The sequence below is a fragment of the Leptodactylus fuscus genome, unplaced genomic scaffold (assembly GCF_031893055.1).
Source record: "Leptodactylus fuscus isolate aLepFus1 unplaced genomic scaffold, aLepFus1.hap2 HAP2_SCAFFOLD_338, whole genome shotgun sequence".
Lineage (NCBI taxonomy): Eukaryota > Metazoa > Chordata > Amphibia > Anura > Leptodactylidae > Leptodactylus > Leptodactylus fuscus.
In genome coordinates, this window is record NW_027440361.1 from 109335 (window position 1) to 124539 (window position 15205).

Below are 15205 nucleotides of genomic sequence, written 5' to 3' on the forward strand. Positions count from 1 at the left end.
AGTATGGGGCACAGTATATAGAGTGCAGTGTATAGAGATCAGTATGTGGCACAGTATATAGAGTGCAGTGTATAGAGATCAGTATGGGGCACAGTATATAGAGTGCAGTGTATAGAGATCAGTATGTGGCACAGTATATAGAGTGCAGTGTATAGAGATCAGTATGGGGCACAGTATATAGAGTGCAGCGTATAGAGATCAGTATGTGGCACAGTATATAGAGTGCAGTGTATAGAGATCAGTATGGGGCACAGTATATAGAGTGCAGTGTATAGAGATCAGTATGGGGCACAGTATATAGAGTGCAGTGTATAGAGATCAGTATGTGGCACAGTATATAGAGTGCAGTGTATAGAGATCAGTATGGGGCACAGTATATAGAGTGCAGTGTATAGAGATCAGTATGGGGCACAGTATATAGAGTGCAGTGTATAGAGATCAGTATGGGGCACAGTATATAGAGTGCAGTGTATAGAGATCAGTATGGGGCACAGTATATAGAGTGCAGTGTATAGAGATCAGTATGGGGCACAATATATAGAGTGCAGTGTATAGAGATCAGTATGTGGCACAGTATATAGAGTGCAGTGTATAGAGATCAGTATGGGGCACAGTATATAGAGTGCAGTGTATAGAGATCAGTATGTGGCACAGTATATAGAGTGCAGCGTATAGAGATCAGTATGGGGCACAGTATATACAGTCATGGCCACAAATCTCCTCTTGTCACATGATCTGCTCCCTCTGGTTTCTGTGTGTTGTCAGATGTTTTTATCACATACAGAAATAGAATTGCAATCATATTCTGAGTAATAAAAGCTTATAGTGACAGTTAGAAGGAGTTAGTGCAGCGGTGTAATATTTGCAGTGTTGCCCCTTCTTCTTCTTCAGGACTCTGCAATTCACCCTGGCAGCTCTCAATCACCTTCTGGACCAAATCCTGACTGATAGCCGTCCATTCTTGCACAATCAATGCTTGCATTTTGTCAGAATTTGTAGGTTTTTGTTTGTCCACCCGTCTCTTGATGATTGACCACAAGTTCTCAATGGGATTAAGATCTGGGGAGTTTCCAGGCCATGGACCCAAAATCTCTCTGTTTTGTTCCCTGAGCCATTTAGTTCTCCCCTTTGCTTTATGACAAGGTGCTCCATCATGCTGGAGAAGGCATTGTTGGTGGCCAAACTGCTCTTGGACGGTTGGGAGAAGTTGCTCTTGGAGGACATTCTGGTCCCATTCTTTATTCATGGCTGTGTTTTTAGGTAAGACTGTGAGAGAGCCGATTCCCTCGGCTGAGAAGCCACCCCACACATGAATGGTTTCAGGATGCATTACAGTTGGCATGAGACAAGACTGGTGGTAGCGCTCACCTCCTCTTCTCCCAATAAGCTGTTCTCCAGATGTCCCAAACAATCGAAAAGGGGATTCATCAGAGAAAATGACTTTCCCCCAGTCCTCAGCCGTCCACTCCCTGGACCTTCTGCAGAATATCAGTCTGTCCCTGATGTTTTTTCTGGAGAGAAGTGGCTTCTTTGCTGCCCTCCTTGAGACCAGGCCTTGCTCCAAGAGTCTCCGCCTCACAGTGTGTGCAGATGCACTCACACCTGCCTGCTGCCATTCCTGAGCAAGCTCTGCACTGCTGGTAGCCCGATCCCGCAGCTGAAACACTTTTAAGAGACGGTCCTGGCGCTTGCTGGTCTTTCTTGGGCGCCCTGGAGCCTTTTTGCCAACAATGGAACCTCTCTCCTTGAAGTTCTAGATGATGCGATAGATTGGTGACTGAGATGCAATCTTTCTAGCTGCGATACTCTTCCCTGTTAGGCCATTTTTGTGCAGTGCAATGATGACTGCACACGTTTCTTTAGAGATAACCATGGGTAACAGAAGAGAAACAATGATGCCAAGCACCAGCCTCCTTTTACAGTGTCCAGTGGTGTCATTCTTACTTAATCATGACAGATTGATCTCCAGCCCTGTCCTCATCAACACCCACACCTGTGTTACTGGAGCAATCACTGAAACCATGTTAGCTGGTCCTTTTAAGGCAGGGCTGCAATGATGTGGAAATATGTTTTGGGGGATAAAGTTCATTTTCTAGGCAAATATTGACTTTACAAGTAATTGTTGTTCAGCTGATCACTCTGTATAACATTCTGGAGTATATGCAAATTGTCATTAGGAAAACTGAAGCCGTAGACTTTGTAACAATTACTATTTGTAGCATTCTCAGAACTTGTGGCCATGACTGTAGATAGCGTCAGTGTGTAGTGATTAGTATGGGGGTCATTATATGTAGAGTAGTATATTGGGATCCGTAGGGGGTTCAGTATATAGATTATAGAATATAGTGGTCAGTATATAGAGTGCAGCATATAGGGGTCAGTATATAGAGTATAGTATATGGGGGTCAGTATATAGATTGCAACATATAGCGCTTAGTATGGGGGTCAGTATATAGAGTGTAGTATATTGGGATCCGTAGGTGGTTCAGTATATAGATTATAGAATATAGTGGTCAGTATATAGAGTGTAGCATATAGGGGTCAGTATAGAGTGTAGTGTGTGGGGGTCAGTATATAGAGTGAAAATGCAAAGAGAGAAGTCATGCAAGCAGGAAGCCCAGCGTATGCCTTAGTCTATGGGTATATATAATGTGTAGGATACTCTGGTGTGATATAGGAGGGTATATATAATGTCTAGGACACCCTAGTGTGATATATGAGGGTATATATAATGTCTAGGACACCCTGGTGTGGTATATGAGGGTATATATAATGTGTAGGACACCTTGGTGTGATATAGGAGGGTATATATAATGTGTAGGACACCTTGGTGTGATATAGGAGGGTATATATAATGTGTAGGATACTCTGGTGTGATATAGGAGGGTATATATAATGTGTAGGACACCCTGGTGTGATATAGGAGGGTATATATAATGTGTAGGACACCCTGGTGTGATATAGGAGGGTATATATAATGTCTAGGACACCCTGGTGTGATATATGAGGGTATATATAATGTCTAGGACACCCTGGTGTGATATAGGAGGGTGTATATAATGTGTAGGACACCCTGGTGTGATATAGGAGGGTATATATAATGTGTAGGACACCCTAGTGTGATATAGGAGGATATATATAATGTGTAGGACACCCTGGTGTGATATAGGAGGGTATATATAATGTCTAGGACACCCTGGTGTGATATAGGAGGGTATATATAATGTGTAGGACACCCTGGTGTGATATAGGAGGGTATATATAATGTGTAGGACACCCTGGTGTGATATAGGAGGGTATATATAATGTGTAGGACACCCTGGTGTGATATAGGAGGGTATATATAATGTGTAGGACACCCTGGTGTGATATAGGAGGGTATATATAATGTGTAGGACACCCTGGTGTGATATAGGAGGGTATATATAATGTCTAGGACACCCTGGTGTGATATAGGAGGGTGTATATAATGTGTAGGACAGCCTAGTGTGATATAGGAGGGTATATATAATGTGTAGGACACCCTAGTGTGATATAGGAGGATATATATAATGTGTAGGACACCCTGGTGTGATATAGGAGGGTATATATAATGTCTAGGACACCCTAGTGTGATATAGGAGGGTATATATAATGTCTAGGACACCCTGGTGTAATATAGGAGGGTATATATAATGTGTAGGACACCCTGGTGTGATATAGGAGGGTATATATAATGTGTAGGACACCCTGGTGTGATATAGGAGGGTATATATAATGTGTAGGACACCCTGGTGTGATATAGGAGGGTATATATAACGTGTAGGACACCCTGGTGTGATATAGGAGGGTATATATAACGTGTAGGACACCCTGGTGTGATATAGGAGGGTATATATAATGTGTAGGACACCCTGGTGTGATATAGGAGGGTGTATATACAATGTGTAGGACATCCTAGTGTGATATATGAGGGTATATATAATGTGTAGGATACTCTGGTGTGATATATGAGGGTGTATATATAATGTGTAGGATACTCTGGTGTGATATAGGAGGGTATATATAATGTGTAGGACACCCTGGTGTGATATAGGAGGGTATATATAATGTGTAGGATACCCTGGTGTGATATAGGAGGGTATATATAATGTGTAGGACACCCTGGTGTGATATAGGAGGGTATATATAATGTGTAGGATACCCTGGTGTGATATAGGAGGGTATATATAATGTGTAGGATACTCTGGTGTGATATAGGAGGGTATATATAATGTGTAGGACACCCTGGTGTGATATAGGAGGGTATATATACAATGTGTAGGATACTCTGGTGTGATATAGGAGGGTATATATAATGTGTAGGACACCCTGGTGTGATATAGGAGGGTATATATAATGTGTAGGACACCCTGGTGTGATATAGGAGGGTATATATAATGTGTAGGATACTCTGGTGTGATATAGGAGGGTATATATAATGTGTAGGACACCCTGGTGTGATATAGGAGGGTATATATAATGTGTAGGACACCCTGGTGTGATATAGGAGGGTATATATAATGTGTAGGATACTCTGGTGTGATATATGTAACATTCCATGTTTTTCAGCTGATGTTATGTTTGGATTTCAGGTATTTTCAGAGATATAAAGGATGTCACACGAGAAGAGCTTCCTGGTGACCGGGGACCCCTACTCTAACCCCCCCTACCCTGTAGGACCCACTCCGGTTGCAGCCCCAGGATATGGACAACCCCCATACCCTAATACTGCCCCCTATCCTACTGAGGTGCCGTACCCCAATGCTGTACCATACTCCAATGCTGTTCCGTACCCCAGTGCTGTTCCTTACCCCACCCACCAACCTATGGGACAACCCCCGTTCCCTCCTGCTTATAACCAGGGTCCCTATCCAGGTGCCCCATATCCTGGCCAGCCATACCAGCAGCCCCCATATGGACCAGGCAACTACCCCTCGGAGCAGAGTGGTGAGTAAGGGGTGTGGAGGGGCGCACCGTCCTCTCACCAGATCTCTTATAATGGGCACCCTCCCCTTTGTTTTGTCAGCAGACTTTGGCTCCCCCATACACAGCACCACGTACCACGAGGAGGGGCCCCCGTCATATTGTGATAACCAGGATTTTCCCATCAGCCACTGGGATGATAAGAACATTCGGCGGGCATTTATCCGTAAGGTGAGTGGGGGCCGCAGGACGTGGGGCTGTGGAGGGTCAATCCATCATATATACCCGTCTGGTATCTATTAGCCATTTCTGAGGCCTCGGATCTATTAGCCATGTCTGGGGCCTCGGATCTATTAGCCATGTCTGGGGCCTCGGATCTATTAGCCATGTCTGGGGCCTCGGATCTATTAGCCATGTCTGGGGCCTCGGATCTATTAGCCATGTCTGGGGCCTCGGATCTATTAGCCATGTCTGGGGCCTCGGATCTATTAGCCATGTCTGGGGCCTCGGATCTATTAGCCATGTCTGGGGCCTCGGATCTATTAGCCATGTCTGGGGCCTCGGATCTATTAGCCATGTCTGGGGCCTCGGATCTATTAGCCATGTCTGGGGCCTCGGATCTATTAGCCATGTCTGGGGCCTCGGATCTATTAGCCATGTCTGGGGCCTCGGATCTATTAGCCATGTCTGGGGCCTCGGATCTATTAGCCATGTCTGGGGACTCCGATCTATTAGCCATGTCTGGGGCCTTTGGTGCTGATCTATTAGTGATGTCTGGCGGTGATATCTTTGCTCCTCTTGTCAGGTCTTCCTCGTTCTCACGGCTCAGCTCCTGGTCACTTTTGCTTTTGTTGCGGTTTTCACCTTTGTGGATGACGTCCGGCTGTACGTCAGGAAGAACGCATGGACCTATTACCTCTCGTACGCTGTCTTCTTTGTCTCTCTCATCACTCTCAGCTGCTGTGGAGATTTCCGCCGCCGCCACCCATGGAACCTTGTGGCCCTGGTAAGTGCCATGATGTTTGGGGGCCCATTATGTGGATGACGGTTGGTGGAGCGGTCTAACACCAGCTTTCTCCTCACAGTCCATCCTGACACTCAGCCTCTCCTACATGGTGGGGATGATCGCCAGCTTCTACGAGACGGACGCAGTAATCATGGCCTTGGGGATTACAGCTGCCGTCTGCTTTACTGTGGTCCTGTTCTCCTTGCAGGTAAGTAGCCGCCATAGTCCAGACGCTTCCGCTAACTACTATCCCCATCATTTCATCACCTGTTTTACTTGACAGACAAAATACGACTTCACTTCCTGCATGGGGGTCCTGATGGTCAGTCTGGTGGTCCTCATCATCTTCTCCATACTCTGCATCTTCATCCGCAACAAGATCCTGCAGATTGTCTACGCGTCACTGGGGGCGCTGCTCTTCACATGTGTAAGTACACCTATACCTCTGGGGGGCGCCGCTCATCACATGTCAGTACACCTATACCTCTGGGGGGCGCCGCTCATCACCTCCCTCTGGTATTCAGTGAATAACCTGTCACAATACTCACTGTACTCCTTGATAAATTCCTTGAGGGGTCTAGTTTCCAAAATGGGGTCCCTTTCTTCGGGGTTTCCACTGTTTCAGCACCTCAGGGGCTCTGTAAATGGGACATGACACAGCACCCCCATAGCTCACTGGCGCCCCCTCCCATATATCAGGTTACACCCACATGTGGGGTATTGGGGTAGTTGGGAGAACTTGTATAACAAATTTTGGGTGGCATGTTCTCCTTTAACCCCTTGTGACTGTAAATGTCACCTCCATGTTGTCTTCATTTCCTTGTAAGTCTCATAATGTCCATAAAACATAAAAGGGGATTAAAGTCTGATGTGACGTAAGCCGAGATCTGGGACACGAGATTTCGGCTATAATTCGGGGGCTCTGACTACCAGTACACCATACACAGCATATCAAACTTTTTAAAATGCAGATTTTTCAAAATTTACACCAAATTTCTTACATTTTTCATTACTAAACACAAAGCATATCGACCAAAATTTACCAATAAGACGAAATACAAAATGTCACGAAAAAACAATCTCTGAATCACTCGGGAGAGAGAAAGTTATTGCGGCATAAAGTGACCGGTGTCAGAGCTGTCAGGAAGGGGTTAATGAGATTCTAGAGTTAGTAATATGATGTAATTAGGCCAAAGAACCAGTGTCCGATTATTAGAGACTTTAAGACCGAGGCCACAAGACTGAACCAGAGGAGTCCTGCCCGGCTCCTCCAAACATACAGAGGCTTGGCGGAGTGGTGCAAGTGTACTCAACTGAGAAAGATGCTCTCCTGTCCCCGGGCCTCTCCCCCGGACCTCTCCAACCGGTCCTCCCGCCCCCAGGCCTCTCCCCCGGACTCCCTGGTCCTCCCGCCCCCGGGCCTCTCCAACCGGTTCTCCCGCCCCCAGGCCTCTCCCCCGGACTCCCCGGGCCTCTCCGTCCGACTCCCCGGTCCTCCCGCCCCCAGGCCTCTCCCCCGGGCCTCTCCAACCGGTTCTCCCGCCCCCGGGCCTCTCCAACCGGTTCTCCCGCCCCCGGGCCTCTCCAACCGGTTCTCCCGCCCCCGGGCCTCTCCAACCGGTTCTCCCGCCCCCGGGCCTCTCCAACCGGTTCTCCCGCCCCCGGGCCTCTCCAACCGGTTCTCCCGCCCCCGGGCCTCTCCAACCGGTTCTCCCGCCCCCCAGGCCTCTCCGTCGGACTCCCCGGTCCTCCCGCCCCCCGGGCCTCTCCCCCGGTCCTCCCGCCCCCCGGGCCTCTCCCCCGGTCCTCCCGCCCCCGGGCCTCTCCCCCGGTCCTCCCTCTCCCCCGGTCCTCCCGCCCCCGGGCCTCTCCGTCGGTCCTCTCGCCCCCGGGCCTCTTCCTCGGTCCTCCCGCCCCCCAGGCCTCTCCGTCGGACTCCCCGGTCCTCCCGCCCCCCAGGCCTCTCCCCCGGTCCTCCCGCCCCCCAGGCGTCTTCCCCGGTCCTCCCGCCCCCCGGTCCTCCCGCCCCCCGGGCCTCTCCCCCGGTCCTCCCGCCCCCCGGGCCTCTTCCCCGGTCCTCCCGCCCCCTTCCCCGGTCCTCCCGCCCCCCGAGGCCTCTTCCCCGGTCCTCCCGCCCCCCCCAGGCCTCTTCCCCGGTCCTCCCGCCCCCCCAGGCCTCTCCGTCGAACTCCCTGGTCCTCCCACCCCCCAGGCCTCTCCGTCGGACTCCCTGGTCCTCCCACCCCCCAGGCCTCCCCCCCCCAGACTCCTTTGGCAGCAGGTTAGGTCACCTCCTTGTGAACAGTAGGATTGGGCATTTGGTCTCCCCGACTTTGTACTGTCGGGAGACGGCCATACACCGCACGCGGTCGGTCCCTCTGTGTGGTTTTGGCAGTAGACGTATAGGGCACATTAGATTTGGCAGGGCAGTTAACCCTTTGGGCCCCTTGTGCATGCTGAGCTCTGTTTCTTCTTTCCCGTGTAGTTCCTGGCGGTGGACACGCAGATGATCCTGGGGAACAAGCAGTTGTCTCTCAGCCCTGAAGAATACGTGTTTGCTGCCCTCAACCTGTACACAGATATTATTAACATCTTCCTATACATCCTGGCTATAATCGGCAAGGCCAAGGAGTGATGGGCCCCCGACCCCTGCACTCTGCTCCAGGACCCTCCTCTGCTACTCCTGTCAATGTTCTCGCTAATGTTACCTGTAAGCAGCCCCCTCCCCAGTCACTAGCTGCACTTTACCCCCCCCCCCCCCCAGCGGCCTCCACATTCCCTCCTCCGGTATGTAGACGCTGCGGCACATGAGACACCAGTCATTTCATACCCCTCAATGTGAATGGGCCCCGAGCTCCTCTCCGGCCTCAGCATGGGCTGTCGGGGCCATCTTGTCATGGGATTGTATATAATTCTACAAGCATTGCCCACTCAAGACGTTGGCTTTATTGCATGGATACGGAGACACTGGACCAATTCCCCTCTGAGTCTGCTGTGGACGATGCACGCGGCTTCCCTCCAGGAGAATCTTGCAGTATTGTACTTGTGAATATAGCGCCGTGTATGATCTAGTTATTCTATGGATTATAAAGTATTTCATACAGTTGTCACTGGCCTGAGATCTCATTCTTGGTCCAAACTGGTCACCTTTAGAAATGCTCTACAGACCAGGACGTCAGACATCATGGAGAGACCTCGTGTAACTGCCTATATAGGGGTGATGTCCATACATGGGGTGGAAGCTCACTGGTCTCTGGTGGCTTTCCCTCATGATGTCCATACATGGGCTGGAGGCTCACTGGTCTCTGGTGGCTTTCCCTCATGATGCCTGGACATGGGGTGGAGGCTCACTGGTCTCTGGTGGCTTTCCCTCGTGATGCCTGGACATGGGCTGGAGGCTCACTGGTCTCTGGTGGCTTTCCCTCGTGATGCCTGGACATGGGGTGGAGGCTCACTGGTCTCTGGTGGCTTTCCCTCGTAATGCCTGGACATGGGGTGGAGGCTCACTGGTCTCTGGTGGCTTTCCCTCGTGATGTCCATACATGGGCTGGAGGCTCTCTAGTGGCCTTCCCTAGTGATGCCTGGACATGGGGTGGAGGCTCACTGGTCTCTGGTGGCCTTCCCTCGTGATGCCTGGACATGGGGTGGAGGCTCACTGGTCTCTGGTGGCTTTCCCTCATGATGTCCATACATGGGGTGGAGGCTCACTGGTCTCTGGTGGCTTTCCCTCGTGATGCTTGGACATGGGGTGGAGGCTCACTGGTCTCTGGTGGCTTTCCCTCGTGATGCCTGTACATGGGGTGGAGGCTCACTGGTCTCTGGTGGCTTTCCCTCGTGATGCCTGTACATGGGGTGGAGGCTCACTGGTCTCTGGTGGCTTTCCCTCATGATGCCTGGACATGGGGTGGAGGCTCACTGGTCTCTGGTGGCTTTCCCTCGTGATGCCTGGACATGGGGTGGAGGCTCACTGGTCTCTGGTGGCTTTCCCTCATGATGTCCATACATGGGGTGGAGGCTCACTGGTCTCTGGTGGCTTTCCCTCGTGATGCCTGGACATGGGGTGGAGGCTCACTGGTCTCTGGTGGCTTTCCCTCGTGATGCCTGTACATGGGGTGGAGGCTCACTGGTCTCTGGTGGCTTTCCCTCGTGATGCCTGGACATGGGGTGGAGGCTCACTGGTCTCTGGTGGCTTTCCCTCGTGATGCCTGGACATGGGGTGGAGGCTCACTGGTCTCTGGTGGCTTTCCCTCATGATGTCCATACATGGGGTGGAGGCTCACTGGTCTCTGGTGGCTTTCCCTCGTGATGCTTGGACATGGGGTGGAGGCTCACTGGTCTCTGGTGGCTTTCCCTCGTGATGCCTGTACATGGGGTGGAGGCTCACTGGTCTCTGGTGGCTTTCCCTCGTGATGCCTGTACATGGGGTGGAGGCTCACTGGTCTCTGGTGGCTTTCCCTCGTGATGCCTGGACATGGGGTGGAGGCTCACTGGTCTCTGGTGGCTTTGCCTCGTGATGCCTGGACATGGGGTGGAGGCTCACTGGTCTCTGGTGGCTTTCCCTCATGATGTCCATACATGGGGTGGAGGCTCACTGTTCTCTGGTGGCTTTCCCTCGTGATGCCTGGACATGGGGTGGAGGCTCACTGGTCTCTGGTGGCTTTCCCTCGTGATGCCTGTACATGGGGTGGAGGCTCACTGGTCTCTGGTGGCTTTCCCTCGTGATGCCTGGACATGGGGTGGAGGCTCACTGGTCTCTGGTGGCTTTCCCTCGTGATGCCTGGACATGGGGTGGAGGCTCACTGGTCTCTGGTGGCTTTCCCTCGTGATGCCTGGACATGGGATGGAGGCTCACTGGTCTCTGGTGGCTTTCTCTCGTGATGCCTGGACATGGGCTGGAGGCTCACTGGTCTCTGGTGGCTTTCCCTCGTAATGTCCATACATGGGGTGGAGGCTCACTGGTCTCTGGTGGCTTTCCCTCGTAATGTCCATACATGGGGTGGAGGCTCACTGGTGGCTTTCCCTCGTGATGCCTGGACATGGGCTGGAGGCTCACTGGTCTCTGGTGGCTTTCCCTCGTGTTGCCTGGACATGGGCTGGAGGCTCACTGGTCTCTGGTGGCTTTCCCTCGTGATGCCTGGACATGGGCTGGAGGCTCACTGGTCTCTGGTGGCTTTCCCTCGTGATGCCTGGACATGGGATGCAGGCTCACTGGTCTCTGGTGGCTTTCCCTCGTGTTGCCTGAACATGGGGTGGAGGCTCACTGGTCTCTGGTGGCTTTCCCTCGTGTTGCCTGGACATGGGCTGGAGGCTCACTGGTCTCTGGTGGCTTTCCCTCGTGATGTCCATACATGGGCTGGAGGCTCACTGGTCTCTGGTGGCTTTCCCTCGTGATGCCTGGACATGGGGTGGAGGCTCACTGGTCTCTGGTGGCTTTCTCTCGTGATGCCTGGACATGGGGTGGAGGCTCACTGGTCTCTGGTGGCTTTCCTTCGTGATGCCTGGACATGGGGTGGAGGCTCACTGGTCTCTGGTGGCTTTCCCTCGTGATGCCTGGACATGGGCTGGAGGCTCAATGGTCTCTAGTGGCCTTCCCTCGTGATGCCTGGACATGGGGTGGAGGCTCACTGGTCTCTGGTGGCTTTCCCTCGTGTTGCCTGGACATGGGCTTGAGGCTCACTGGTCTCTGGTGGCTTTCCCTCGTGTTGCCTGGACATGGGCTGGAGGCTCACTGGTCTCTGGTGGCTTTCCCTCGTGATGCCTGGACATGGGCTGGAGGCTCACTGGTCTCTGGTGGCTTTCCCTCGTGATGCCTGGACATGGGATGGAGGCTCACTGGTCTCTGGTGGCTTTCCCTCGTGTTGCCTGAACATGGGGTGGAGGCTCACTGGTCTCTGGTGGCTTTCCCTCGTGTTGCCTGGACATGGGCTGGAGGCTCACTGGTCTCTGGTGGCTTTCCCTCGTGATGTCCATACATGGGCTGGAGGCTCACTGGTCTCTGGTGGCTTTCCCTCGTGATGCCTGGACATGGGGTGGAGGCTCACTGGTCTCTGGTGGCTTTCTCTCGTGATGCCTGGACATGGGGTGGAGGCTCACTGGTCTCTGGTGGCTTTCCCTCGTGATGCCTGGACATGGGGTGGAGGCTCACTGGTCTCTGGTGGCCTTCCCTCGTGATGCCTGGACATGAGGGGGAAGCTCACTGGTCTCTGGTGGTTTTCCCTCGTAATGTCCATACATGGGGTGGAGGCTCACTGGTGGCTTTCCCTCGTGATGCCTGGACATGGGCTGGAGGCTCACTGGTCTCTGGTGGCTTTCCCTCGTGTTGCCTGGACATGGGCTGGAGGCTCACTGGTCTCTGGTGGCTTTCCCTCGTGATGCCTGGACATGGGATGGAGGCTCACTGGTCTCTGGTGGCTTTCCCTCGTGTTGCCTGAACATGGGGTGGAGGCTCACTGGTCTCTGGTGGCTTTCCCTCGTGATGTCCATACATGGGCTGGAGGCTCACTGGTCTCTGGTGGCTTTCCCTCGTGATGCCTGGACATGGGATGGAGGCTCACTGGTCTCTGGTGGCTTTCCCTCGTGATGCCTGGACATGGGGTGGAGGCTCACTGGTCTCTGGTGGCTTTCCCTTGTGATGCCTGGACATGGGGTGGAGGCTCACTGGTCTCTGGTGGCTTTCCCTCGTGATGCCTGGACATGGGGTGGAGGCTCACTGGTCTCTGGTGGCTTTCCCTCGTGATGCCTGGACATGGGCTGGAGGCTCACTGGTCTCTGGTGGCCTTCCCTCGTGATGCCTGGACATGGGGTGGAGGCTCACTGGTCTCTGGTGGCTTTCCCTCGTGATGCCTGGACATGGGCTGGAGGCTCACTGGTCTCTGGTGGCTTTCCCTCGTGATGCCTGGACATGGGGTGGAGGCTCACTGGTCTCTGGTGGCCTTCCCTCGTGATGCCTGGACATGGGGTGGAGGCTCACTGGTCTCTGGTGGCCTTCCCTCGTGATGCCTGGACATGGGGTGGAGGCTCACTGGTCTCTGGTGGCTTTCCCTCGTGATGCCTGGACATGGGGTGGAGGCTCACTGGTCTCTGGTGGCTTTCCCTCGTGATGCCTGGACATGGGGTGGAGGCTCACTGGTCTCTGGTGGCCTTCCCTCGTGATGTCCATACATGGGGTGGAGGCTCACTGGTCTCTGGTGGCTTTCCCTCGTGATGCCTGGACATGGGCTGGAGGCTCACTGGTCTCTGGTGGCTTTCCCTCGTGTTGCCTGGACATGGGCTGGAGGCTCACTGGTCTCTGGTGGCTTTCCCTCGTGATGTCCATACATGGGCTGGAGGCTCACTGGTCTCTGGTGGCTTTCCCTCGTGTTGTCTGAACATGGGGTGGAGGCTCACTGGTCTCTGGTGGCTTTCCCTTGTGATGCCTGGACATGGGGTGGAGGCTCACTGGTCTCTGGTGGCTTTCCCTCATGTTGCCTGGACATGGGGTGGAGGCTCACTGGTCTCTGGTGGCTTTCTCTCGTGATGCCTGGACATGGGGTGGAGGCTCACTGGTCTCTGGTGGCTTTCCCTCGTGATGCCTGGACATGGGGTGGAGGCTCACTGGTCTCTGGTGGCTTTCCCTCGTGATGTCCATACATGGGGTGGAGGCTCACTGGTCTCTGGTGGCTTTCCCTCGTGTTGCCTGAACATGGGGTGGAGGCTCACTGGTCTCTGGTGGCTTTCCCTCGTGATGCCTGGACATGGGGTGGAGGCTCACTGGTCTCTGGTGGCTTTCCCTCGTGATGCCTGGACATGGGGTGGAGGCTCACTGGTCTCTGGTGGCTTTCCCTCGTGATGTCCATACATGGGCTGGAGGCTCACTGGTCTCTGGTGGCTTTCCCTCCTGATGCCTGGACATGGGATGGAGGCTCACTGGTCTCTGGTGGCTTTCCCTCGTGATGCCTGGACATGGGGTGGAGGCTCACTGGTCTCTGGTGGCTTTCCCTCGTGATGTCCATACATGGGGTGGAGGCTCACTGGTCTCTGGTGGCTTTCTCTCGTGATGCCTGGACATGGGGTGGAGGCTCACTGGTCTCTGGTGGCTTTCTCTCGTGATGCCTGGACATAGGGTGGAGGCTCACTGGTCTCTGGTGGCTTTCCCTCCTGATGCCTGGACATGGGCTGGAGGCTCACTGTTCTCTGGTGGCTTTCCCTCCTGATGCCTGGACATGGGGTGGAGGCTCACTGGTCTCTGGTGGCTTTCTCTCGTGATGCCTGGACATGGGGTGGAGGCTCACTGGTCTCTGGTGGCTTTCCCTCGTGATGCCTGGACATGGGGTGGAGGCTCACTGGTCTCTGGTGGCTTTCCCTCGTGATGCCTGGACATGGGGTGGAGGCTCACTGGTCTCTGGTGGCCTTCCCTCGTGATGCCTGGACATGGGGTGGAGGCTCACTGGTCTCTGGTGGCTTTCCCTCCTGATGCCTGGACATGGGCTGGAGGCTCACTGTTCTCTGGTGGCTTTCCCTCGTGATGTCCATACATGGGCTGGAGGCTCACTGGTCTCTGGTGGCTTTCCCTCCTGATGCCTGGACATGGGCTGGAGGCTCTCTAGTGGCCTTCCCTCGTGATGCCTGGACATGGGCTGGAGGCTCACTGGTCTCTGGTGGCTTTCCCTCGTGATGCCTGGACATGGGGTGGAGGCTCACTGGTCTCTGGTGGCTTTCCCTCGTGATGTCCATACATGGGGTGGAGGCTCACTGGTCTCTGGTGGCTTTCTCTCGTGATGCCTGGACATGGGGTGGAGGCTCACTGGTCTCTGGTGGCTTTCTCTCGTGATGCCTGGACATAGGGTGGAGGCTCACTGGTCTCTGGTGGCTTTCCCTCCTGATGCCTGGACATGGGCTGGAGGCTCACTGTTCTCTGGTGGCTTTCCCTCCTGATGCCTGGACATGGGGTGGAGGCTCACTGGTCTCTGGTGGCTTTCTCTCGTGATGCCTGAACATGGGGTGGAGGCTCACTGGTCTCTGGTGGCTTTCCCTCGTGATGCCTGGACATGGGGTGGAGGCTCACTGGTCTCTGGTGGCTTTCCCTCGTGATGCCTGGACATGGGGTGGAGGCTCACTGGTCTCTGGTGGCCTTCCCTCGTGATGCCTGGACATGGGGTGGAGGCTCACTGGTCTCTGGTGGCTTTCTCTCGTGATGCCTGGACATGGGGTGGAGGCTCTCTGGTTTCTTACCAATGGTTCTCTCTGGACCTCTTGCCCTCATTCATGATGCCCAGA

The 15205-nt window shown here is 53.6% G+C and overlaps 1 protein-coding gene across 2 annotated transcripts in view; it reads left to right on the top strand.

Moving 5' to 3' along the window:
- The window catches only part of GRINA (glutamate ionotropic receptor NMDA type subunit associated protein 1), a 35480-nt gene extending 26424 nt beyond the window's left edge, over positions 1-9056 (top strand). The window contains exons 2-7 of one of the 2 annotated variants that reach the window (XM_075261740.1): positions 4614-4968; positions 5048-5175; positions 5750-5950; positions 6030-6158; positions 6234-6377; positions 8436-9056. In XM_075261740.1, coding sequence (XP_075117841.1) covers positions 4635-4968; positions 5048-5175; positions 5750-5950; positions 6030-6158; positions 6234-6377; positions 8436-8585 — 1086 coding nt within the window. In that variant the 5' untranslated portion in view covers positions 4614-4634 and the 3' untranslated portion in view covers positions 8586-9056. The remainder of the gene's footprint in view (positions 1-4613; positions 4969-5047; positions 5176-5749; positions 5951-6029; positions 6159-6233; positions 6378-8435) is intronic. The other variant, XM_075261741.1, reaches the window with a different exon arrangement.
- The last annotated feature ends 6149 nt before the right edge of the window (positions 9057-15205 follow it).